General features: G+C 41.1%; 2 protein-coding genes across 3 annotated transcripts in view; one reads left to right on the top strand and one right to left on the bottom strand.

Annotated features, from left to right (window-relative positions):
* fnbp1l (formin binding protein 1-like) overlaps nucleotides 1–18,153 on the top strand; it is a 52,463-nt gene extending 34,310 nt beyond the window's left edge. Inside the window, exons 4-16 of one of the 2 annotated variants that reach the window (XM_040129223.1) lie at nucleotides 268–415; nucleotides 2,283–2,345; nucleotides 3,452–3,556; nucleotides 4,456–4,584; nucleotides 5,936–6,082; nucleotides 6,270–6,497; nucleotides 9,533–9,715; nucleotides 13,345–13,454; nucleotides 14,008–14,140; nucleotides 14,369–14,463; nucleotides 15,022–15,188; nucleotides 15,643–15,680; nucleotides 16,677–18,153. In XM_040129223.1, the coding sequence (XP_039985157.1) occupies nucleotides 268–415; nucleotides 2,283–2,345; nucleotides 3,452–3,556; nucleotides 4,456–4,584; nucleotides 5,936–6,082; nucleotides 6,270–6,497; nucleotides 9,533–9,715; nucleotides 13,345–13,454; nucleotides 14,008–14,140; nucleotides 14,369–14,463; nucleotides 15,022–15,188; nucleotides 15,643–15,680; nucleotides 16,677–16,817 (1,687 nt within the window). In that variant the 3' untranslated portion in view covers nucleotides 16,818–18,153. The remainder of the gene's footprint in view (nucleotides 1–267; nucleotides 416–2,282; nucleotides 2,346–3,451; nucleotides 3,557–4,455; nucleotides 4,585–5,935; nucleotides 6,083–6,269; nucleotides 6,498–9,532; nucleotides 9,716–13,344; nucleotides 13,455–14,007; nucleotides 14,141–14,368; nucleotides 14,464–15,021; nucleotides 15,189–15,642; nucleotides 15,681–16,676) is intronic. The other variant, XM_040129224.1, reaches the window with a different exon arrangement.
* An 8,413-nt stretch (nucleotides 18,154–26,566) lies between these two features.
* bcar3 (BCAR3 adaptor protein, NSP family member) overlaps nucleotides 26,567–26,583 on the bottom strand; it is an 80,635-nt gene continuing 80,618 nt past the window's right edge. Inside the window, exon 20 of the mRNA XM_040128502.1 lies at nucleotides 26,567–26,583. This exon is cut by the window's right edge and continues 1,775 nt beyond it. The gene's annotated coding sequence lies outside the window, so the exon portion shown is untranslated.

Raw genomic sequence — 26,583 nt, forward strand, 5'->3', positions numbered from 1 at the left:
AAGGCGTTTTTAACAACGTCAGCGCTTGACATGATACAGAAATGAAAACAGTGTGACAGATGATCTGTTTTTAGAGAATGGCCTGCAGCTTATTGGAAAAATGGTAGTTTCGCTATGTCATTAAAGCAGTAAGAAACCACAATGTTATTAGCATTATAGAAAAAAAATCCATTTCCATAATTTGTGAATTGATTCAGAATCGACCAGAGAGGAAGCGTGCTGCGCGCTGTGTTAAACACGTGTTTCATATGCGTCTCTGTTGTGCAGGTTCACATCATGCCTGTCATTCTACTCCATACTGAATGAACTCAACGACTATGCCGGTCAGAGGGAGGTGGTGGCGGAGGAGATGGCTCACAAGGTGTATGGAGAGCTGATGAGGTACGGCCAGGACCTCAAAGCTGAGAGGAAGCACGTGAGTACACTAACTAGTTCATGCTTCTCTGTTCTCTGCCTATCATTCAACAAAAGTCGCACGTAAGGTTTATTTTCAGTGCATCTATAGATAATTAAGACCAATTTCCCCAGAAAACCTGTTGCTTCCTGTCATAAAACGGATGTAGCTGTCTTCTCTCCGTATCCACAAATGCCTCATATGCATTTGTTTTCTTTTTGGCTTCACTCCAGAGGATGAATATGTTGGATGTAATGTTAACCATCTGTCTTTTACTTCACCCACCATCTGCTGATGCTATAAACTGAAAATCTGAGATCCACGTGCTTTGGAAGAACAGCGCCCTCTTCTTGTTTGGTGCCACAAAACATCAAATATCTCATTACATTTCACTCACGATACACACACAATATAAGCCGCAATGTACATGTTAAATTACCCAGTTATGGTCTTGCTTGTTTATGTTTGTCATACTGATGACCTAAAATCATAATTTCAGTGAATGTTTTGTTTAGATTTTGATGATAGAAGACTACATATACCACATTTTGGAAGAAAATACTAGAGCAGTCCCACAGGCAACAATCTACATGGTGATGCTAAAATGACGGGTTGCTGGTTTGATGCCTGGCAGGGGTAAGAGTGTGGATTTGTAATGTGAGCTCATGGCTGGAGGGCTGCCGGTGTTGGCTTCAACATGGACAGTGTGCTGTGCGTCTGTCAGTGTCTCAAATCTCTATGTAGGACCAGAGTTAAGATTTTACCCTTAATGTGACACCTCCTTCATAAAATGACACATTCTTTTGTTTTGTTATTTCATTGCCGTATGATAGTGTTGTTGTTTTTTTTGTTTTTTTTTCACTCACTTGGTAATCCATGTCAGGTTTATGTTAACTATCTTTGCCCCCACGTCCAGTGTCGAACTTGCTTTCTTTAGTTAATAAGAGATTTGAAGCTGAAGCTGTGGTGGATGGCACATTTAATAAAAGCAGTCATATGGAAAAAATGGATAAAAAATGTAGCAAATCCCTGCAAGTCACAAATATTATATCACAGAGGGAAGATACTCCTTCTCCCTCAAGCCTGTCAACAAATAAAAAAAACCAAAAAACTAGCTTCTCCTGCAGCTTTTAACCATACCACATAAGCTTTATGAGCAGATGGAGTTGGCTCACTTGTCATGGAGCTGAATTGTTTACGTGCGAGGTCAGTAGCTGTTATGATTTCATTACATCCGTAACACTTGTAGGGACTTCTCCTCGGTGTTAGCTTAAAAGTGAAGCATAAAAGTTCACTCTTGGCCGTGGAAAATGGCAGTTTGACAAAATTCCAAGTCAAGGTCCACTTACCAGACTTCTCTGAACGTTTAACCACATCACACGGTCGTCATCAGTGCATGTCGACAGATCCATCTCCATGACAACTGAGCAAACTGCATTTGGTGATTCGAGACGATAAGGTTAAAAGCTCAGATAAAGGACGTTGAGGTCGGATTGTTTTGTCAAATTACATATATTTTTTCAAACATATGATATGAAATGTGTCGTCTCTTAACGACACGTTAAATGCAAAACTTTCGCTTGAGTGACTTTTTGCAATAAGTAGCTAGTTTACAATGTAATTCAATCTGTTTGTTATTTTACTGCTTCAGTCACTGGATTCTTGTAAATCTCTGGCTGTGGCCTCAGCACTTTTCCTCCCAGTAGATCTTTATTGTGTGTCTGACACAAATTGTTTGAGTCCTATCATTTTGTGTTTGTGCATATGAATGTGTTTTTATATATTTATGTGTATTTTCCTGTCTTTCTGTGTAAATGTCGTTTGTTTTCTGTGCGTGCGTGTGTGTGTGTGTGTGTGTGTGTGTGTGTGTGTGTGTGTAAATGAGCAGCATCTACAGGAGGGCAGGAAGGCCCAGCAGTATTTGGATCATTGCTGGAAACAGATGGACAACGTAAGTGGAGAGGGAGGGAGAAGGAGGAGAGGCGGAGGGGAAAGTGAAAAGCGTTTGGTGTAAATATTCTCTGTTCGGGACAGACAGCTGCACTCATTTCATACTTGTTTTCACGGGGAATGCAAGAAACGCTAGCAGAGGTAACTGCAGGACAAATCGCGATCCGCTTTTTGGCTCAGTTCCACACATACCATTATTTAGCGAAGACACAAATGTGGCGTTTCTGGTACTTGTATATGTATCAGAAATGAGTGTTATAGGCTCTTCTGCACTGTTCTGTCCAAGTTAATGTAAAGTATAATATAGTATAATATAAACATTTGTTTCTGACTGTGAAAACCAGCAGTGTCTTTTTCTTCTTCCTGGCAAACTTCCCGGTCTACAGGGACCAAGGACAGGGGCCAGCACAAGGAAACACACTCTCAAACACACAAACACACAAACACACACACAGGCCACAGTGTAGACCAGTTCCTCCCAAATCAAAGCAAGGCCCATGTGCCACATTTTGCCCATGACATCCTTCTTTTTGGCTCCTAAAAGGCTCCAGTGAGAGATTCCATTTGTTCACTTCTGAGGTCATCTAATTACATTTGCTGAGTTATTTTATAACAATCTGCTCATTACAAGACTTATAATTAACCACCATAATTCTATAAGCGGTAAAAAGCTGATTGCTTCTTGTTACGTTTATACATAATACATGTCCAGTCACATTTTCTGGCCTGTAGCCCATTTGTTGAGTTGCTTTACTGCAGCACCTTTGATTGAGAGTGTTTCAGTGTGTGGTCTGCATGACTTTAATAGTGACTACCTAGTGACTGGACTGTAATGTCTCAGCTATTCACTGTGTTTCCTTCACTACTAATGAAACCCAGATGGGCTGGCAGGAAGTAAACTATCTCTTTGTCTCTGATACATCTCTTTCCCACTTTGGCTGTCTTACCTCTCATTCACATCTTTTCTTAGTTTTATTTTTTCAGGACTCTTTGATTATGACAAGAAATACAGACGAGGAGATTATATAGTATATTCTTTGTGTTTCTTGATGCATTTAACATTGTTCCTTCCTTCTTTTTGCTTGTTTGTTTATTTTATTTTTTTAGAGTAAAAGGAAGTTTGAGAGAGAGTGTAAAGAAGCAGAGAAATCCCAAGTGACCTACGAGCGGTTAGATAATGACATAAACGCCACCAAATCAGAAGTGGAGAAGGTAAGAAGCTCCGACCCGCAATACAGCCTCTGTAAATCTGTTGTTCATCTCTAAGCTACTGTAATAAGGTGTCCTCAGCTTCTTTTATTTTTATTATCAGTAAAGCGATTAACATGTTGACTCAGTCCACACTGGGCAGATGACTAAAGACAGTAAAGTATTGTGTGAGCCATAGTTAAATGTTTAAAATGGTGGGCTATAAAGACAGAGTTTTCTCATTTTTTTTGACATGGAATCCATATTGAAAGTTTGATAATTCAGTAACTTCATCTCACTACCCTCATACCTAGTATTTTGGTTTACTTAAAGTTAGTAGTGTATAATTGGTGCCTAAGAAATTATACTGTTGCTCTTCTTTCTCCCCACACACTTAGTGTATAATTAGACCTGGGGAATAAAGTCGAAGGTTGAGGGAAAATAAACTGTTTCAAATTGAGGTAAAATCACAAAATCCAGCCCAGTAAACGTTGTTTTTAGCTGACCTACTGTTCATAGAACAATTTTTGTGTGAACACAGTTTTTACTGAATAACAGTAGAGCTGTGCACATAACAGGAATTGTATTAGCTGTTTATATGGGTCATATTCGTACAGGTTGTGTCCTTTCGACTTGAATGTTGAGATGCTGTTTCTGTGAAGTGATGGAGGCAACAGATTCTCTACTACTGAACCCACGTGATTTCTCTTAAAACATGGCTCTCCAGCCTGTAATCTCTGTAGAAGCTGTCATGTAAAATATTCTTAATTTTTTAACGGGAAGATTCTGTAGCACTTTCATCGATGAGGGCTCCAGAGTGGCCACAGTAACAATATTTGTGTCCTTAGATTTTGTTGTGCGGTCACACCGGACTCTAGACAGGCTGTTGCGAATCTAATGCGTGCACTGATGTAATTGTTCAGGCCAAAGCCCAGTTCTACCTTCGCACTCACATGGCTGACGAGAGTAAGAACGAGTACGCTGCTCAGCTACAGAACTTCAACGCCGAGCAGTGGAAACACTTCAACAATGCCATACCACACATCTTCAAGGTAAACCAAACATGTTTTGTCAGTAGCTTCACATTAAAACTTGACACGAGTTTACTTTCTTGCAGGGATGTGTGTATTCCGGTCTTAACACAGGTTATCTGCAGGTCTTGAAAGATTTTAAAAAGCGTTGATCTCAGTTCCCTCAGTAAAAGCCCTAGAAGGTATTAAAAAGTCTCCAATTTCCTTTACAAAGGTCAGAAATATTTTTTCTAGCCTCCCATAGACAATAATGTTACTAACATAATGTTGTCTGAATCTGATTTTCCCCAGTTGTATTGATCCAGACCGTTGACCTTATTTAAAATTCATATATGGAACTTAAATATATAGGTTTTGTTTTTTTTGTTTTTTTTACTGATTAATCCTTCCATCCATTCATCTTTCAATTTTCTGCTGCTTATTGAGGCCCAGGTTGTGTTTAATTATTAATTAATGATATTATTAGGAACTATTGTTTTATACAGCTGGTAACCACTGACAAAAAATGTGATTTTATAAATATCAAATTAATATACTTTGTAATTCTGTAATTAATTCTAGGCCATATTTTCCCCACTGGTTTTCACTGATATGTATACAGGTATCAAATTGAATTCCATGTGAGGTCTTTAAATTTGACTCGGTGAACCCTGCAGATAATCAGTAACAGTCATACAGTTTGGCTCAATAGTTGGTTAGTTTGGTCAAAGAGCGATTACCGAATTTTTTTCTGATTTTTATAATTTACTTTTTGCAAATCACAATTCCATTCAGTGAACAAAATTGAGTAAATGTTAATCAGCACGTGATGCCCTACGTTTTCTTCCACAACAGGAGTAATAAACAGCAAAACTACCTATTAAATAGTCACATTTTTATTCAGTAGTTGAAAAACAAAAGCCTCTGTTGCATCTTGTCTCAGATATCTAAAGAGCACCAGTAGCTCTAAAACATTTACCTTTTATTTTTTAAAAACAGTTTCACCCCTTTTCAATGTATGGCATTAGCTCCGTACTATTGGTTGTTATGTATTTTGGCACTTAAACCGTCGTCATGTTTAGAGAAAGTGTAGCACCCTGTGAGAGTAACTGCTGTTTATTATTAGGGGCAACTGTTTCTGTGTACAGCACTGTAGATATTTATGCCACAAACGCTAGTATGTGAATAAATATAAATAAATAGTATGTGAATATGTATGATGTATCATGAGCGTTTTTTGATAATGTAAGAGAGAAAAAAAAGTTTAACTCATTACTAATTTATTGAGTGGGTATCAGCGCTGTGCCGGGAAGGGATCTGCTAACTCTGAAAAGTTGTTTGGCGTTTGACTTGTTACCGGTGTTTATTCCATTTCCTCTGCTCCATGTTACAGAATCTGCAGGACATGGACGAACGTCGGACGGTGAAGCTCGGCGAGACATACCGGAACTTTGCCGAGGCGGAGCGGAGAGTCATTCCCATCATCTCCAAATGTCTAGAAGGAATGGTTTCTGCCGCCAAAGCTGTCGATGAGCGAAGGGTATGTGGCGGAGTGGGGGAGGGAGGAAGGATGGAAGGAAGGAGAGATAAAACTGTCCTAAGAAATGGAGAGATGGAATAGAGGAAGGCTGGGTGTGGATTGGAGAACCTATTTTCACCTCTTTGGTTTCTCTTCCCCCTCTTTTAATCTCCCACCTCTCACTTGTCCATCTGTCCCTTCCTCACAGGATTCGACCATTGTCGTGGAGTCATTTAAGTCGGGCTTTGAACCTCCGGGCGACTTCCCCTTCGAGGACTTCAGTCAGAACTTGAGCAGAACGGGATCAGACGGGACCATCAGCAACACACCCAAAGGAGACCGAGACAGAGATGGGGCCCCGGGGCCACGATCCGACCCAAAACACCCTATGAGCAGAACCAAGAACAAGCTTTGGCTGTTTGGGAAGAAACCAAAGGTACAAGGAGTAAATGATGTTTGTTGTAGTTTCAAATCAATGTTGCATATTCATCCAGTGCAGCAGAAGTGTCACAAAATGGACACAGCGATATTTATCATCTATACTCTGCAGTATAGATATATAGCATGTTTTTATAGAAATACAGTATATTACTTCTGTTAACGACACACAAAATAACTGACGAAAATGTGATAAAATTGTGATATAATCTGTTGTCAGTGTGAATCAACTTTATAACATGGGTTTACTCAAATCAAGTATTATCTGTCTTGCAAGTGAAGTAATATGCCATATTCCGCTTTCCTTCAAAATACTGACAACTGTTTAGTGAAGAAGAAAAAACCAAAACTAGTGAAACAAGTGGGATTTTCTTTACATTTTGATTATATTTATTGGTTTATTTCATACATACAAACAGTATATATTTCATATGTTTTCATACAACCATGCTTATAAAAGAACACAAGAAGGCAACCTTGTAATATACATTTATTCATTAACATACATAATATGTTAATATAAGTATGGCCAGTAATTAATTATAACTGATTGGAAATCCTTATAAGGGCTCTCCATAATGCACGATAGATAAAGCAGTTAGAGAAAGTGCCTTTGTTCATTTATTCTGTTTTTCAAACAAGGGCTGACATGAACATTAGTTGATTTTGCTGGTAAGCATTTCTCTCCTCAGCTATTTAAGTAAAAGAAAAAAAAAAGCACCAGTGTTCACTTCCTCACAGACTTATTATAGTTAGTGCTTACAGCTGCATCAGATAATAAATCTCCACCCTGCAGCAGAACAGCATACAGCTTTATTAGTCACATCAACAGTCATTTTCTTTCCTCCATCCCTGCCCTCTACGTTTATTTTTATTTTTTTATTTCCCCTCCCGCAAAGAAGACTTAAGCAGAGTTTCAGATACTATTAACGTTATTTCCCTCTAGAGTTTCCCTTTCTCCACACGCTACCTGTATTTTCAGCTTGTCTGGAGTTAAAAGGTTTTTGTCACCTTTCCATTGTTTATAATCGTAAAACAGCCTCTCATATCTTTTCTCTGATACACTCCTTGGACCTTGCCCCTCGCCGCACAGACCACTTTGGGTAATCATTACCTATCTGCTGTTGGTTTATGTTTGCGTCATCAGCTGCCTACCAGTATGAGAAACCTGTGTATTGGTTAGGGTGTGTATTTGTGTATAAGGTCTAGTTTAATTTTTTCTAACAAACACTAAATTTGGCCTAAATTTTCAAAGGTGTGTCCCATACAAGGTGGAAGTTTAATGCCCCTTATCTAAGATCTTAAATCTCAGTTCTCCATTACATTAAATATTTATAACTAAATAAGCAACAATAAAAGTAAGAAAAACATCTTTATGTATTATTTATTAAGAGTTTAACACTCAAAAACTTAATCTGTGTCATCAGGACTGTGCGATTGTGGTTTGCTCAGATTTGATTGACAGTGACCAACCCCCCCCCCCAAACTGTTATCGGATCCATCAGCTGCTAAATCCTTACCGACGCATGACGACATGTATTCCAACGGAGCCCCACCCGATTCAAATCAGTGAAAAAAGCGAAGGAAAAAAATTCTGATTTGGGGGTGTTGGTGCATTATTCCTGTGGTTAGCTCTAGTCTGTAGTCGCACCAGATAAACAGCCTAAATTAGCTTTGTTACGAATTGTTCTTATGAATTTGTAGCAATTCGTAACAAAGGGAAATCAGACACAGACAAACAATGTATGGCTCCAATAAAATTAGCTGAATCAAATAGTGTTAATATTGGAATTTATTCTGATGTAACTGCCAGCAGTGGTGCATTCTTCCAACAGTTTGTTGTCAGGTCTGTAGTTGTTCTTCTTGAGAAGTTCCTAATATATATACACAAGTAGGGGCTGATGAAAAAGTTACCCCCCCCCCACTCGGCTCCTGATAATTGCAGTTTCAATGACATGACACGAACGTGGCGACTTCCTCTGGCCAAACAAGCCGACTTCCTATTGGCTCCCTGTACATATGAATAGCATAAAATAATATACTGAGAATTTCCAAATTTTATTGGACCAAATGGATCAAATTCTGATCACATAGTCATTTTGGGGCATTTGTGACGCTCAGAAAAATGTACTCACTATTCCTTTTGCAATGATGAGGAAAAGTCATAAAGGCCTGAGAGCCAGATTTGTGATTCAGGCAATTCATCTGGCATCGTGACCCCCCACCCCCCCACCCCCCAGACTGAATGTCAAACACTGTCCTGCTGGCTTGAGACATGCAAAAAATGATCAGCTTAAGGTATGGAATAACAACAGTTGTCATTGTAAATGAAATGATTTCCGGGGTTTTCTCGAACTGAGCGTCATCACTGATACCTGTGACAAGATCTGTCCTGTTGCTATTTTAAATACTGACAACCGTTTCATAAAGAACACCCTGAAACAAGTGAGACGTGACTGTGAAGGAGTAGGGTTCTTTACTCTGGTGACATAATGATTAATTGAAAAAGAGCATATGAGACAAAAATAGACAACTTATTTATTGTGATGAGGAATGTGATGACATTTTCTTACAACCAGACCTATAAAAACACATAAGCAGGCAACTTCTGCTGTTTAGATATGTGATAAACATTCATAGGATGGTTGTAATTTAACAGTTTGAGTCAGTGTTGAATTTATCAAAGTGCTGTGACTTGGTGAGGAAAAGTCATGCAAGAGTTGTGCTTATGCATACTCTTGCCTGACTTGGTTGGACCCCTGATAATAATAACCTTGTAAACCTGAATTCTTTCATCATGAATACAAATTTGCCGTTCCCAAGAAGGAAAAAGGAAATTAAATTTAATTCGACTTTCCACTTGTTTTTCTACATTCGAGGGAGTTCAACTTGTTATAGGTGACTCCTACTGACTCTCTCCCCAGAGATAAAAACCACCAACAAACGAGAAATACTTTTCATAATACAACACAAATCCAAAGAATGTGTCGTCCTGACCTCTGGCTTTGTCTTCTCTTCCTCCTCCCCTTCCAGTCCCCTTCCTCCTCTCCTCCTCCTCCACCATCCTCCTCCTCCTCCTCCTCCTCCCGTCCCCGGCCCACCTCCCATCTATTCCCTCCGCCCCGGTTCAGTTCTGACCTTGTGAGCCACTATCTGTCTGAGATAAAGACTACAGTACCAAGAATCCCCCAGAATTTGAGGGTCCTGAAGAGAGGGGTGAGACAGGACGTAATTTTGTAGTGTGTTTGATTGAGACAGGTTGATGTGATTTTGTTTTTCTATTTTCTACATGGTGTCTGCAGGTCCTGGATTAGTATGAAATATCCTAATTTCAGCTCAAATCAAGGAAGGTTTAGGAAGCTGTTATTCTGGGAAGAGGTCAGATTCCTGCTGTCATTGGTCTGATTTTCAAAATATTACTTGATGGAATTTGCAGACACTCTGTACTTAAACTGTTTCTCTTGCTGATTTCTTCTCTTTTCTGTTTTTGTCTTTTTCTCCGTTTGTCTCTTGGTCCTCACCGTCTCTTTCTTACTCCTTCTATTTCTTTTGCTTTTTTGTGATTCTTTTTCTCCTTTTACATATAAGACAGATTTTTGCTCCAATCACAAGATGGAGGGTCCTTGGTGGTTGATGGTGTGTTGTGAGTGTCTGAAGGGGTTTGGAGGGTTTTTGGCATCATGGTTGCAGTGTTGTGTGGGGGGGGGGGGGCTGAAAATGTGTTATCAACATCAGGTGTGTTGCTCTAATGTTGTTCTGGCCTGAGTTTGCAGTGGTGTGTGTGTCTCTGTGTGTGTGTGTGTGTGTGTGTGTGTGTGTGCGCGCGCACACGCACCTGCTGGAGTGGCTCTGCTAACACTGCCAGTGTGCTGTGAAGCAGAGCTTTCTGCTTTCAGACAGTTTAACACAAACTTGTAAATAACATCCTGCGTCAGTGTCGAGCCAACGCTTTGACTGGCTGTTTCTCTCGTCAGTGCTGTCAGGAACCATCTGTGATTGGCTGGGTTTCAATCTCGTTTAATCTGTCAAGATGCCCTCGGAAGAACAGACGGACCAACTGGCTGCCCGACTGTTGGTTTGACTGCTGAAATATTTCTCACTGGTTATGGAAAATTACCAAATTTTGAGAGACTTATTCCAGTCAGAGAAAGTCGGGGAATTGGATAAATTGTGTGGGAAGTCAGTCAAAGGCGCCCTGTGGAGATTTCTTGTAAATGTATTGTGTGTATCCTTGAAGCCTGATGCTAAATTCATTGAAAAATTGAAAAATTTGCGAAAAGATGGGGTTTTTTGCACACTTGAAATTGTGCTGCATCAATTAATCACTAAGTCGATCGACAGAAAAAGAATCAACAACTATTGTGATAATCAATCAGTTGTTTGAGTCATTTTTATTGAGCACAAATGCCAAAAGTTTGCATATTTGAGCTTGTCAAATGTGAGAACTTGCTGCTTTCCTTTTGTCATACATGATAGTAAACTAAATATTTCTGGGTTTTTGAAAATCCCAAGCAATTTGAATACATCTCCTTAGAGCTATGAGAAATTGTAACAGTCTTTTTTCATTATTTTTGACAAAACAACTAATTGATTGGAAAAAATAGCTACAGAATAAGAGATAATTAAAGTTATTGTTAGACGCAGCCTTAATTTTGGGCCCTGCATTTTTTATCTCCGTGCTTAAAGTGCCTTCTTCATTGACTTAACAGGTGCATGGCTACACTTGTTAGCATGTTCCAGTCACCAACTGTCAATAAGCAGAATAGTATGAAACTGGCAGCAGGATTATGTGCGTTCTTGTGTTCTTGAATGATACAAGAAAATGGCCCAAGTTGTAAAAACATTGCGCCATAGCAAAACTCCACAGGGTACCGTAAATATTAGTATGTTCTAGTAATTAGCATTCAATAAGAGCATATACGTATGCGTTTCAAATCTCTGCCGTTTTTTTTCAACTAGCTAAAAAAATCCCAGTTTTACTTTCATGAAAGACCTCTCAGTAATGGAAAGAAGACATATACCTGCAAATGCTTCTTCCCTTCACAAGAATATCTCCCTGGGTGCTGATGAAAGCAGGAGGAAAAAAAAAAAAATCAGAAGTGAATCATTGCACAGCAGGAGTCAAGTGTAAGTATTCAGTACTTCTTGTATATTAAATAACAAGCGTAACCCTCGTTTAGTAAACATGAACTGTTGAACTTGTTATTTGATAAACATCAACTACTGGAGAACATTTACACTAAGCTCCTGGTGTACAATAAATTACTTTTGATTTTTACCTTATAGGGTCACACTGGGGCAAAACGCATTGATCTGACTGGTTTTCATGCCGACCAAATGGCCTGCGGGTCGACTGAAAGGCAGACACCGCATTTGACTGACTGGCCGTTTGACACACTGACAACTAACCAGCATCCCATGTTGTTTGTCTCTCTTTACCGTAATGGTTAATGCGTCAGTGGTCAGTAAAGATGGTAAGTGGGCGAGTGACTGGCTGTGTGTGTATAGAGTAGTTATAAGAAGACGTTTGTGCATGTATCATCACCATGTAGGACTTCCCACAGCACCCAATGAAAACCCAGTAGTGATGATTAGCTATTGTTCCTTTCCCAGATAGAATAGTTTTCCTGAACTCTCTCATGTAATGCTCACCAAACTAAAACTCTGTTACACCCACGTTAATGCAAATCGAGTTCCCCAGTTTTACAGCCACAGCTTTGCCCAAGTGTCAAAGGAGCATTGTTAGGGATATTGGGTCATTTCTGATGCAGAATTACTGTTTTGAGAAGGTAACAAGGACCCAAAAAAAACCCAAGCTTTTGAAAGCTTTAAATTATGTTTGGATACCAGTTAGTCATGACAGCTGCTGTTTCAAAGGTCACAAATGAGTTTTCAAACTCAACTTTTGAGCCAACACGGATGAGAAGTCCTTAGAGTGCCCAGTGAAATGGAAATTTGAACATCAGCAGTGCTGTGCAAAAGTTTTAGGAACTAAAAGTAAAGTGAGGATGCTTTTTAAAAACACTGCCATGAATAGTTTTAGGCTCTGGGGGGGCCAGACCATCTGCTGGAGGACTCCTCGTTCTTTCTGGGGGTTTTTTTTGGTTTTGTTTTTTGTTTTTTAAGATAGTTTTTTATGAGTCTGGCTTAATGCTTTGACTAAATTTGGGACGGATCAGACGCCTCCCTGATGGCATCATGTGATGGACAAAAATCAAAACGACTAAAGTGCCTAAAGCTTTTGCACAGTGCTGTACATTTCCATGACAACCGGGCAAACTTAATCTGCCGTGGAAGATTGTGTGATATGATTTGAAAACTCCAGAACAGCCACCAGTTGTCCTTGTGGGGAGATTAGTTTCACGGCCAAGAATTGACTTTCAACCTTAACATGTCTTGGGATGTTTGTTGCATCAGTCGGTTTTAATGGGACTTTTTTTTTTTGCAAATGAGAGTGTAGCATTAATAACAAGGGTGTTATCTGACTTTTATTCAGTATTCTTTCAGTCAGGTTTGAGTACAATAGCTACATGCTGATTTGAGATGCTTATTTTCAAATCTCACTTTATGGAAAGTGCATTCACAAATGGAGGCACAAACCATACCAACCCACAGCATCCAGGCTCAACAAACCCAATGGAAACAAGTCAGTGGTGTAATTACCGTTTTAACAGATCTCTCCACACTTCAGAGAAACACATGCAGTAATCTTTATTCCATGGGTTGTATTTTCCCGGGGTCATTCTGTAACATCGCTGACTTCATCCTGAGACGGTATGAAGTGACGTGAAGTGAGTTAAATCTAAGAAGGGGGTAACGTGAAATGCTGTTTCTCTCCTCGCCAGGCCCCATCTCTGGAGGATTTTAGTCACTTACCCCCCGAGCAGAGGAGGAAGAGGCTGCAGCAGAGGATCGACGAACTCAGCAAAGAGCTCCAGAAAGAGATGGATCAGAGGTAAGATGCTTGACACTAATTCTTTACCCAGTCCAAATGAACACATTCAGAAAAACAAGAAAATGAAGCCTAGTTATTTTTTTCTTTAAAGAAAACTTTAAAGAAAAAAAACTTGATTAGCATTAGATTAGTTAAAGAAAGTTACGTTGTCATTTCACCAGTGGATTTCTTTTAATTGACCTAATTCAATTTTATTGTTTAAATATTACATTCAGTAGCTTAGGGCATTACCCGTCATCCTCTAATCACAGCACTTACCACTGGCAGAGATTTCCAGAAAGAAAATAAGCAGTGAAAGGCTATGATCCTGTTGAAATGACTCTCGCTGCAGTAAACAGTGAGGGTGATGAGTTGCAAGGATACAAGAAACAAACGAGTCATGGAAAAGCTGTTTTTGCTCAAAACTGTGGCAGGCAAAGCACCATGATGAATCCGTAGCACAACGTGGACGTGCTAATGTGGTTCTTCACCTTTGGGACCCATGGACCTATTTATTATTTAATTGTCCACTCCATCAACACAACTCCAGTGCATGTTTGTGTGTCTCTGTCAGAGATGCCCTGAACAAGATGAAGGATGTGTACGAGAAAAATCCACAGATGGGAGACCCCAACAGCCTGCAACCTAAAATATCAGAGACCATCTGTAACATGGAGAAACTGCGCTCGGAAATCCACAAAAATGAGGTAAAGAAAAAGAGGTCCGATTCAAGTCTTTTTTTTTTTTTTTTGTCTTTTCTGGGGAGTATTACTTCAATTCTCGACGAATGCCTTGTCTGGCTTGTTGTGGTGGTGATAGCACCACCTCCTGGTGAAATGCGTGGAAAGATTTTCAGCGTGACTGATGGTGCCGTCAATTAAAATACTCAGTTGTAATAGTAATACCAAGCCTCACCTCCTTTTCTCTGTTGACAGACCTGGCTATCTGAGGTGGAGGGAAAGCAGAGCTCCAGAGGAGACAGAAGACACAGCGCCGACAACCACCACCACACTCCTCAAGGCAGAGAAAGGTAAAAGTATTTACAAACAAACCCTCTTACACACAGACGCGCAGGATATAAACTCGACGTTCGGTATCAGTGGGGAAAGGGAGCTTCAACGATCTTATCACAGAATAAGTGTTTAGGATCTTTTTTTTGTCCAGGAAGTGTCTCTACAAAATAGAGGACGTGTGTGTGTGTGTGTGTGTGTGTGTGTGTGTGTGTGTGTGTGTGTGTGTGTGTGTGTGTGTGTACACACATATATATTATATACACACAAAATTATTTTAATAACTGCATTGAATCTAACAGTTGTTAGGTAGTTAAATCCACATTCAGATGTACCACAGGGGAAATTATGCAGAAGAATGTGACTTTATTTTTTTAATATTATATAGTAATCCAGGATTGTTTCATTCAGAGAGTAGACCTTTCGACGGTGGCTCATCCCATAATATTCCTTCGGGCATTCAGTGTTTCTTCATGGGAGAAATTCACATTGTGTTTCACCTTTTTGTCATCGTACATAAACGCCGTATTTCAGTCCTGCAAACGCAAAGCTCACTCCTGCTGCCTGTCTCCCATCAGTCCTGAGGGCAGTTACACAGACGACACCAGTCAGGAGCACCACACGCCTCACCACCGCTCCAGTCCTCCACAGCCAAACCCCGACCCTCATGAGTTTGACGATGAATTCGATGACGATGACCCGCTGCCTGTCATCGGACACTGCAAGGCGCTGTACTCCTTTGACGGTATGAACAAACAGGAGAAAGTGTCAGGAAGCCCCCAGCGGCCACTGTGTTGAAGGACTCAGAGAATCAATTGTTGTTGTAAAAACTACTGTAGCTACAAAAATGGCTTTTAAAGTTACAAGTTATTTAGCTGTGGCAGAAAAATAACGTCATCCTGTCTTCAGCTCGTTTCTACTTGAAAACAGTTGACTCATGACAGAATCCGAGCAGCTGACCAACTGTTGGTTTTTTTTAGTTTTCTAAGCTAACTAGCCAGGGGGCTAACCAGGCATGGAAACAGATGCTAATGATAACATCTTAGATTAGATTAGATTGTATAAAGCAGAGTATATATGTATGTGTGTCGGTGTATAAATGCAGTCCAGTTACAAAATATCTACAGTAGTTTGAGACAAAACTGAGCAACTGTGCGTTGCTGTGTGTCCAATCTCACTGTGGTATGATTAACTTGTAGGTCAGAACGAGGGGACGCTGGTGATTGCAGAAGATGAGGTAATGGTCATTTTTAAACTCAATTTCCTTTTTAATTTATTATTTAGTTAAATTTGTTTGGAAAAGATAAGAAGGTTGTAACATTTCCATTTTAAAGCGCCGACGTGTTGGATTTGGATATTTCTGAGCTTCGTTGTAAACGCAGGCAGGAGTCAAGATCTTCAACCAATTCCAACCAGGCCACACATGATTATTTACATAATGACTTCATTTTTCTACAGATAAAAACTTAAACTAATAACATAATTTGAAAGATGCTATATTCTTTTGAAAAAATAATGTGTTTTGGCTTTGCTGTTAATCGATACCTCTGTCCGGAATAAGCAGGTTTCATACCGTTACGGAACCGACCGAACTATGTCCAGAATTGATTTAGTTTAAGTGATGACACTCCACGCCGTTAAATGAATAGTTTGAGATTGTGGGAAATACGCTTGTTCCCTTCCGTTCTGAGAGTTGAGACGATAAGATCGACACCACTCTCATGGCTGTACAATAAATTAAAAGCTACAACGGTCAAAACTACAAGGATACTTGTGGTATAGAACCTAATTTGTTGTGGCCCTCAGCAGGGTCATCATAAAGCACAGTACAAAGAGCATTTAAGTAGGATGAGCTTAGTGCTCTTGGCCAAGACATAGTCAGGCACATCCTGATAAAACCGCAACTTGCCTACTTAACATTTTAGTGTTAAGGAGTGAGCTTTATAGGTGCTGGTAGGCAGATTTTTTTAACATTTGGACAGAGCCAGGCCAGCTGCTTTCCCCCCTTTTTCCAGTCTTAATGCTAAGCTAAGCCTAACTGTCTGCTGGCTCTAGGTACATGGTTGGCGTACGTATATGACAAAGGTATTAATCTTCTCACGTGACTCTCCGCAAGAAAAAATATCCAACTGTATTGGTCGTTGAAAGTACCGTTAATAACCGATTATTCACAAATTCATTGCAGTATTGTTGTATTGTTTTGTTTAAAAATCTTCCGTCTCGTTCCTTGCAGGTGTTGTACATCATCGAGGAGGACAAAGGCGACGGCTGGACGAGGGCGAGGAAGCAGAGCGGAGAGGAGGGCTACGTTCCCACCTCCTACGTAGAAATCACTCTGGAGAAAAACAGCAAAGGTGCTGTCACCTACATCTGAAGCTACGCTGTCCTCTGTCCTCTCCTCCATTCCTCTGTCATTGTCTCCATCTCTGCTTTTTGTTTCTCAACGTAACACTATAACGGAAAAAGACAACATCTGAGCACCTGCATGGACATTCATCCGTTTCCCTTTCCTGATTCCCATCCCACCTCTTTAACCCTCAGTCTGTTTTATTAACCATTCGTCCTCATCCTCCGCTCATATCTGTGGGACTGTTTCAGAGGTGAGTGTCTGACCACAAGGGGAAAACAGCAGGAAAAACTGTTTTATGGTGTGTTTGAGTGACGTTTGTAGTGTGTATTTGAGGCATTTCTCTGTATCTGTGTGTGAAAGATGTCTCCACTGCTGTTTTGAGCCCCATGTCAGGGCTACACCACTTCTTGTCGATCAAAGTGTTTAAGATTGTTTTATGTAATATATTAGAACCAATTTATTTTTATTTTTACCCATTCCTTTAATTATTGTTGTTTTAAAACTCCCTGATTTTAAGCTCTTTGGATTCATGTCGACATAATTTGAAGCGAAAGATGTTCTGATTTCATCCGTTTTTATTTCTGTCTGATTGCAGTGTGTGTGCATATGTGTATATATATGTGTGTGTGCGTGTGTGTTTTGTGTGTGTACATGCACATTTATTTTTTTTCTGTGGTATCTGTGCCATCACACTAGCGGTGGAATTACAGAGGTTTGTCTGGTTTCAGCCTTGGTGGTGTTGTATCAAACAGTTAAAAAAGATAAAAATCGCTCAATGCAGTTTTCTTACAGTGTCCAACTGTAGAAGGAAAGTTTTCACATTAGACATGGTTACAACTTGTTGGACTAATTTAGTCTTTTCATATTGCGTTTCCTTTCAGAGTAGAGCTGAAAATGTTAAGGATAAGGCTGGCGTCATTCTGCATTTTTCTTACTGTCAGCAAATCCCAAGAAAGCACCAAGATTTGTTTTTCAGTACTTTCCCTACCTTGTCTGTGGCACTCAGCCCCAAGCTCATTCATTTGTTAAGACGTTAATCTTTCAAAATGGGTCACAAATTTGTAGTTTAATTTTTAAAAAGAGGCTAAATAATTTTTTTTAAATAACTGGTCACTGTGGTTTGTAGCAGACGTTACTAAAACTGTAGTAAATAGTGGATTTATTGGGGATTGGGGACTTTGAAAACGTTCTAAAAAATAAGGAAGTGGTTTCAGTTCAGTCGATGGAGCTTGTAAGATATTTTACAGGATTATTCTCATAATTGTCAGTGACAGATGATGTATTTCATGTTATCTCGTACTCACACTGGTAGTTCTTGGTCAATGTTTGAGTCACTGATTAAAAACTGCTCGGACCATCACAGTTTCCATTGGCTTCCATGATAATATAAATCTGTAAGTGCAGGTGTTTCACAGTAACTGTGCCTGCTAAACATTAACCATTTTTTATTCTTTATATATATATATTTTTTTTTTACCTTAGTCATATTTGAAGGTTTATTCTTGCAGCCAACACCTTGTAGCACAAACAAGGGTGTAGCATCATGGCACCCAAATACTGACTGTACAGAGAACAGCTAAGTGGCGGCAGTTACTGCCATTTATTACATGGCATTATCGTGTTATCATTCCTTCCACGACGAAAGCGGAGGCCGCCGAATGTACAAACGCTGACATAAAGTCGACAAAAGCTCCCGAATCTGCCGCTGTACTGTTACCACGTGACGGCACAGGAGAGTCAAGACTGAATGTTGGGTTTTGGGACTTTTCCGGTTCCACTTCAATTCACCACATGCTGAACTTTTGCCACATTCACTCTAAACAGAAAGCATTTTAATGGGTTTACTCTGCACTGGATACGAAGGCCCCCCCCCCCCCCCGTTTAGCATTTATAAGCAGTAACAGTAAATAATCATTTAATAAACGATTTATAACACTACAATGTAGTTGTAAGCAGATGTGTGTGCATAAATGTATTTTTAAACAACTGTAACTCCTCCTGTGGACACCCGTAAATAGAGGCTGCTGCATAAACAAATGATGAATGATAATATGGGAAAACGCAGCTGTAATAATATAAAATATGTCTGGACAGGAGAAGTTATAATTGTTGACAAAATTACAAGTTAATAAACTCCAAAAGTATCCGTATATCTGCTTACAACAGCAATATAGTGTGTCATTAACATTTATTAAATGTCAATATGCTGCTAATAAAAAGTTTTTTACCGCTACTGAAGCGCTAGTAGGTTACCCGGTGTCAGACTTCTGTTCTTCGTCTTTAGTTTGTCTCTCAGACAAAACAAAGACAGAGGTTCGTCATGGCAGCTCTGATTCCTAATGACACCAACAGACAGAACCTGCAGGACGCTTCAGATGCTTGGGATTTTTTTTTTTTTTCTTCCACTTTGCACTCTGTGAATCAGTTGACTAGAAAGTGAATTGTCCCTGTTTTTTTTCCAAATGGAAAAACCTGAGGCTTTGAGATGTAAACACAGTGAACTGGCAGTCTCTCCCTATCAGCACCTTTATTCTGTGACTCTGTTAAAACACAAACCTCCTTCTTCAAACTTTAATCGTGTTATTTTTTTTGGTGCACCTTGTGTGTGTAACTTGGTGTATGTGTTTTAGTAACTGGCTCTCTCCTCTATGTGACCGCAGGTTCCTGAGGGCTGCAGGGTGGCCAGGCGATTTGATTGGCTGGTGGAGGGCTCACGCTGATTGCTGGTTATTGGTGGAGGGGGTGCCTGATAGAGAGAGAGAGAGAGAGAAATAGGGGGGGGGAAGAGAGGGCTAGAGAGGGAAGGAGAGGTGAAGTGGGCTGGGAGGCAGGTTTGCATGTCTGCATGCTCACACATCCACTGACAGCAAAGCATTTTGGGGTTACTAGAGGAAGATGGAAGGGTCATCATGTAGAAGAGATGATCCCATAAACAGGCAATAATATATTTAATATCTTAAAGTAGGATCCGGACTGGTACCCAGAGGAGAAGTCCCACCCTGAACAGTAGGTTTCTGACCTCAACTATTTGTCTTAAAAGCAACAGAACATGAAACTGCAGGCCTTTCAGACCGGGAAGTGAAAACCGCAGCGGCTTGAGCTAAACACACTCAGTAGCCAGTTTATTAGGTACACCTAAGTTAAAACCAATACAACAGTCATGTAGTAAATCCTGCCTCCATGAAGGTCATAATGTTCAGTTTTTGTCGATTCAGCTCTGCGATGATTGGGAAGCTGCAGTTTCGTGGTGCTGACAGGTGTTTCTAATATTTTTCCCGCCCCATTTATTCATATGGGAGTAGGCTAAATAAGCAGCAGCTACAAAGGCAGAAAAACTGAATTTTAAAAAAAGCTGACTGGGGGAAACGGTAACAGATGGATACGATGTAATTCCTTCATTTGATGTCATGTTGGGCTTATTAGATACAAATTTAGCTAAGACCCAACTGTTTTGGTATGTAATTTTTTTTGCCATGCCATAGAAATGTATAATTTCAAAGAGAACGGCATGCTAAATGTCCAGATGCGGCAAAACAGGACTAAAAGTCAAACTAGGCAGTCAAACGCACGTCTGAGGAGGCAGAGCTGAATCCACTTAAAGCTACAGATAACCACAGCCAGCCTCGAATAAACCCACATCTACTTACTTACTTCTCCCCCACTAACTGTTTCCTGAAATTAAAATATTTCAATTTTTCTGAACATCTTGCAGTCTCGGTAATTACATGTTGACTGAACATATGAACGCATTTTGGTTTTGTAGGGCAGCATGATGCACTACAATTCCACAGCACCACAAACTGCATCCTCCATAATGATCATACAGTTGAATCACCACCTCTCCAAAACATTTTTCAGCAAAAACTGAATGACCATCATGAAGGCCTGATTTATCGCAGGATCGTGGTATTAGACTGGAATTAGTTGCAGCTCGGTGTACCTAATAATAAACTGCCAAAAGAGTGTATTTACAGTAGGTTTTGTGGTGCGTGTGTGTGTCCAGTGGCAAGCAGCAAAATTCTGGAGAATCTGCGCTTGTCCACATGGAAGACAACCACATTCCCTCTCCCCTGCTGCTCAGCTGCGAGACAAAACTACTAGAGTGTTTTTACGAAAACGACCGCGAGCAGCGACCTTCACCTTCTGAAGAGGTTGGGACTTCTCCGATGGCTAGGCATCTGAGACAGGGTTTGGTCATGAGCGAATCGGGGGGCTGAAGCTGCATTCTCTGTGGGTTAAAACATTCGAGGAGTTTGCACTTGAAGCCGCGTTCTGACCAGTGACGTTACGGGAGGCGTTTCTACCTCTGACCTCTGCAAATGCAACGGAGAACACTACAGTATGACCTCACTGATTTGGGGACGTGGCTAAAAACAAAACATGCATGTGTGCCCGAAGGTTTCAGCTCACAGAGAGCGGGTTTCCTCTCTGGTGTGACGTGGGTTTATCCTCTAACGACGATCAGCAGCATTTCCCAACCTCACTGATTCACCCTCTGCTTTGTGCTTTAATGGGATAGCTCCGCTTTTACGAGTTAAAGTAAGTCTTCTCTCTCTAGGTGCTGGTTAATGTGTCTGTTGGGGGCGGGGGGTTCTCTAAGTCTTGTGAAGTGGCCTCCTTTGAAGCTTATTTTGGCAGCATTTTAAGCAAGTTAATGAGCTCCTCAGGCCATAGAATAAGCATTCTGACAAGAGACACTAATCACCGGGTCCACCTGTGTGGTGGAGATGGTGATGGCCTGATATCCCATCCTCTCCACCCACCGAGGAAGGCCATTCATGTGGCTGAGAGCTTCCAAGCGAGCGGACTTGGGGATGAGAATTCGATGTTCCACAAGTTATTTTCAAGCTCGGGAGCGAACCCTTCAAAATAAAATAGCACGTCAGCTCGCGTCTCTTCGAGCTGGTGGTTTGCTTTTTTTTTTTTTTTAGTGGGGATTTCTCAATTCCTCGCCTGCCATAAGTCATTCAAAGAATTTTTCTTTTCCACTGGCCACATTTCCTCAATCGAACTCCCAACACGTAAACGTCTCCCCCACACTTTTGGTCCAGCTCCTGGTGAGAGAAGACGGTCTGGTGTTCCGGGGTGTCAGGGTTTGTTACCTGTCGGGGTCAGGTGCGCTTGCCGCGTGCGCCGCCACTAACAAACGCCAGCGCCGCACTGCTCCAACTCACTCCTGTCGTCGTCACTGTCACTATCTGTGCTCTGTTGGTGATGTCTCCCTGCCTGAGCCACTCTGCTCCTCGTGCCTGCCCTCACCCTCATACGAGTCGCATGTTTTTAACGTGTCATTGTTGTCTCCCGAACACGACCAGGGTGACTCTCGCCGCAACCTCGGCCGTGTTGTTTGTGGAATGCCATATCATCGTGATTTGTCTTTTCATGGACTTCCGGCATGAGTGTGATTTTTATTTGTGTTTGTTTAATGTCTGAGCAGCTGGGTAAAAGCAGAGGTACTCGTTAGGCAGAAAGCAGGACAATCGGGTGAAAAAACGGGATCCCGCTTCCCCCTCTCCTCCTTTCTTTTTCTCTTCTCTTCCCTGGTTGTAATTCCACCGGTCGACCAGCAGGTGGCGGCCTTTTTCTACACCAAACCACCGCTCAGCTCGGGCCGGACTGGGGCCACTTTTATCAACGAGACAACGAACAAGAGGAGCTCCGGCGTCATTGCGGTCAGACTCTGCCTTAAAACTTCATGTTGTTTTACTGTGGAGGGACTTTTTTTTATTTTTTATTTTATTTTTCTTTCTTCAACGCATACATATCTGGATGTGTCTGCGCTTCCGCCTGACTCAGCCCCCTCGCCTCTGGACGACTCAACGCCCCCCGCCCCCCCCATGAAGAGTTTTTTTGTTTTGTTTTGTTTTGTTTGTTTTGTTTTGTTTGTTTTCCTCCATTTAATCAGTTGTATTTGTGAATGTGACGACACGCGCGCATGTATCAACTAACGTGTATGGAAAGCCAGACGGGTCAGTTTTGCCCCCCCCCTTTCTTTTACCTGTGTGACTTTCCATACGCACTGACGCGTACAGGCGTGAACACGTCCTACGTGCGCGACGCTAGTTCCCTCCCACTGAATGACTTGTACATACTAACGTCTCCCGCGTCGCCGCCGAATGTGTTTTCCGCGGCGACTGTTCCTTTTTGGGGTCGGTTCCGACCTGACGCCATTCGCGAGAGACGACGAGGTTTGAATTGAACCGATGCACTTTGCCCCCGCGGAAGGACGCCGCAGCATGCGAATCCGACTTTAAGTGACCGAGTGAACAAACGAAAATGAAGGGGGACGACCGGAGGCCCTGCGCCGTCCGCCGAGGCGGGCGTGAGCCTCCCGAACGGCCGCCCGTGTAGCGGCGCGACACTGAGGAACGGCCCCGGTGACTTTCTCTCCCTCCGTGGTCTCTGAGCTCTTTTCGTAACAGTCGAGGAGCAGTGACCAGCTTCTCTTGCATGACCTTCTCGATCCTCCGACGCCACCCGTCTCTCTGGTCATTATTATTATTATTATTATTTTATTTTAATTTGTGTCGAACCACTCGCCGTACTCCGTTCGATTCCAGACGTTTAAGACGAAAGTGCCGCCGACACGTCTCGAGCCACGCTGATCCGAACAGCCGCCGGCCGCGCCTCGGTCGTGATCTGCGTTTCCTCGATGAAGCTGTGAAAATGTACAGAGTGATGCTGTAGATGTTGTTACTTGAACCTTCCCCGGTCGCACTGCTCCCCGCCTCCTCTACTCTCTGTCTCTGCCGTTTTGTATCGGACATTAAAGGGGTATTACAGCGATTTTTTTTTTTTGGATTGGTTTGTTTTAGTATTTCACCAGTGAGAGACAGATTAAAACAAAAAAAACATATAAAATATATGCTCACATGTTTAGGCTGAGCCAGAAACGGCTCAAACTCCAAAAAATGTTGGCTGCTGCATTTCACACGATGCGACCCGGCAGCCTGGCACACGCCCACATCTTTCAAAGCTCCTCCGGAGCCAAGGAGGACACCGCACCGCTGTTTCCACTGGCCGAGTAGACCCTGACCATGATTAGTAAACTGAATTTTTGCTGTGTAAAGTTTTTGGCGGACTGCCCCTTTTAAGAGCCCTTCTCCGCTGAGTTGTTTGGGGATGCAAAATGGCGCAAATGAAAGCAACCTGCCGGCTTTTTGCGTCTTGTGCTGATGCCTTGTAAACGGTTACAAAGATCCGTCAGTGCGATTTGTTTCCCGCGCGCATCCGATGTCATGTAGGGCTCCAGCTAACGACTGATTTCATCATCGATTAATCTGCCGATTCATTTTCTCGACTAATCCATCGGTCGTTGTCACCGTCTATAAAATGTCAGAAAAACTGTGAAAAATGCCCGCGATTATTACCCAGAGTCCACGGAGACGCCCTCAGGGGTCTCGTTTTGTCCGACCAACGGTCGAAAGCCCAAACGTATTCAATTTGCCCTCATATGTAACGACTGAAAACATCAAATCCTCCCGTTTTTAGACGCTGAAAACCAGCAAACGTTTGGCATCCTCGCCCGTACGAGAACAGAAACAAGCATTCGGGATCGACTTGTCGATTGATCGACCGATCGTTGCAGCGCCCGTGTCGTGGTTTTTCCAGACAAAGGACAAGCTACGGCTAGACCACTTGGGATTCCCTGAAACAGAACTGAAACTACATGGAAACCATGATACGAAATCTGTGCAGTCAAGTGTTGCATAATAGATTTTCTTTTTTGTTCCAGTTTTAAAGAGATTAGGGCTGCGAGTAATGGTTTTATTATTGTTTTGATTTAGTTTATAATAGTGAATTTTACCTGTCATCAAAACGTTTAAGAGCCCAAAGTGATGTCTTCCTGTTGCTAGTTTTCTCCGACGAACAGTCGAAAAACCCAAAGATATTCAATTAACGGTGATATAAAAGAGAGGGAAAACGGTGAAGCCTTGCATTTGAGAAGCTGGAACAAGGGCGAATGTTCGGCACTTTTGCTTGATAAACGATTGACTTATCGAAAAGTAGATCAATCGCGATAAATTGTTTCAGCGCTAAAACCAATACCCTGCTTAGTAATTTAATTGTAACTGCGCGCTCAGACACGGGCAGAGAGGATGAACAGGAGGATTTTACGTCTCTCGCATGAGGGTTTATGGCCTTTTTTTTTTTTTTTAAACTCAGTATTTCATGCAAACTCTTAAAACAGGCAATACGCTCGAAATTGAGACGTTTTCATCTCAAAACCTCTTTCTTCAAGTTGGCGCGCGGGCACGTTTGCGGTGTGTACTGTCCCTTTTTAATCAAAGATGCAATAAGTCGTCGGTGATACAGCAGCTCTGAGATGAGCAAAATGTACCCAAAGTCCCATTAACACTTAAATCTTTTTTTTTTTTTTTTAACCATTAATATACCCATAAAAACTGTGAGCTGCGTGTTATAATAGCCACTGTGCCGTAATCCTGCATATCATGCAAAACTACATAGTAAATCAGCTTAGAGATGCTAAGTATGACCAGATTAGCAGTTAATCCTTGTACAAACGGTTCCTTACCGAAACCTGCCAAGCTACAGTGAGCGTGCTGCTGTTTGTCATCCAGCAAAAACCAGACGTGTTCTTCTTCTTCACATTCCTCTTTTTAAACGCTGATCATCACCTGTGTCCTGTGGAAACTTTGTACCTCTGACCATGAACCATGAAAATACACTTTACTTACTGTTTTTTTTTTTTTTTTTAAATCAGCATCAACAGAAATATTTACAGTTAATAAAAACAACTGCAGGTACAAGGTGTTTTAGCAGGATTTTAACATTTTCAACTTCATGTAAATCTGCGTGTTTTTACCATGTTGTATATGTTTTAATAACCAATGGCAGTACTTTTTTCCATATTGTTGTGCACATCTTTTTACTTTGAATGTTGTCAGACACTTTGTGAACAAAATGCTTTTTTTTTTTTTCCTTCTTCCAAGATATTGTTCTAATAAAATAAGCAGCAATGAAAAGTACATTCGTTTCTGTGATGTTTTGTCAATGACGTGACTTTTAACTCCTGACTTTGTGTGAAAAATTGATTGTAATTTGACTTCTTTCTTTTAAAATAATCACCAACATCGGACCAGAGTTAAATCATCTTTGTCTGCATTTACTCCGTTGCCTCCTGGAGAGACGGTTGTAATCCTGACGAAAACGGTTAATTATGAAAAAGTCTCCCAAGTCTTCAACCAAAATGCGATTTCATCAGTTTTGTTTAACTCGGCTACACAAACATTCAGTATATTACACAATGAGTTGACCTCCACAGATCATACACCACGTTTATTAAATCTTACCACCGTAGTTCATAATAATATAAACATTAAAATTCATCAACATCTTTTTTACAGTCAGTCTTCTACAGAAAATATGTACAGTCTATTATTAACATGCTAACGCTTCAAATATGTACAGCTCTAGTCTCTCACGTGTTAACGTACTTTTTTAAAATCCGTTCTTGTGTTTTTATGCACAGTCTTTTTTTTTTTTTTATGTCAGGTGCTTTTGTGTTTCTGTACAAACCCAAACTGCGAGAAAAGAGACACTTCTCTGTCTTCTTCACCTGTACTGAACGTTTGGATTTTTAATCGTCTGATTTTCTGCTCCTGTGTAAATGTAGCAAAAAAAGATGTATTGTAGATCCTCTCAGTCGTCTGCTGAGTTGAAGAAAAAAAACACTCACAAATGCCTCAGGGAACCTTGCTACTTATAATTAAAATGCATTTATCCGCATTGTTTATCTGAACTGTTGGACCTTTGTTTTTGTTTTTTT

This window comes from Xiphias gladius, chromosome 6 (assembly GCF_016859285.1).
Source record: "Xiphias gladius isolate SHS-SW01 ecotype Sanya breed wild chromosome 6, ASM1685928v1, whole genome shotgun sequence".
NCBI lineage: Eukaryota > Metazoa > Chordata > Actinopteri > Istiophoriformes > Xiphiidae > Xiphias > Xiphias gladius.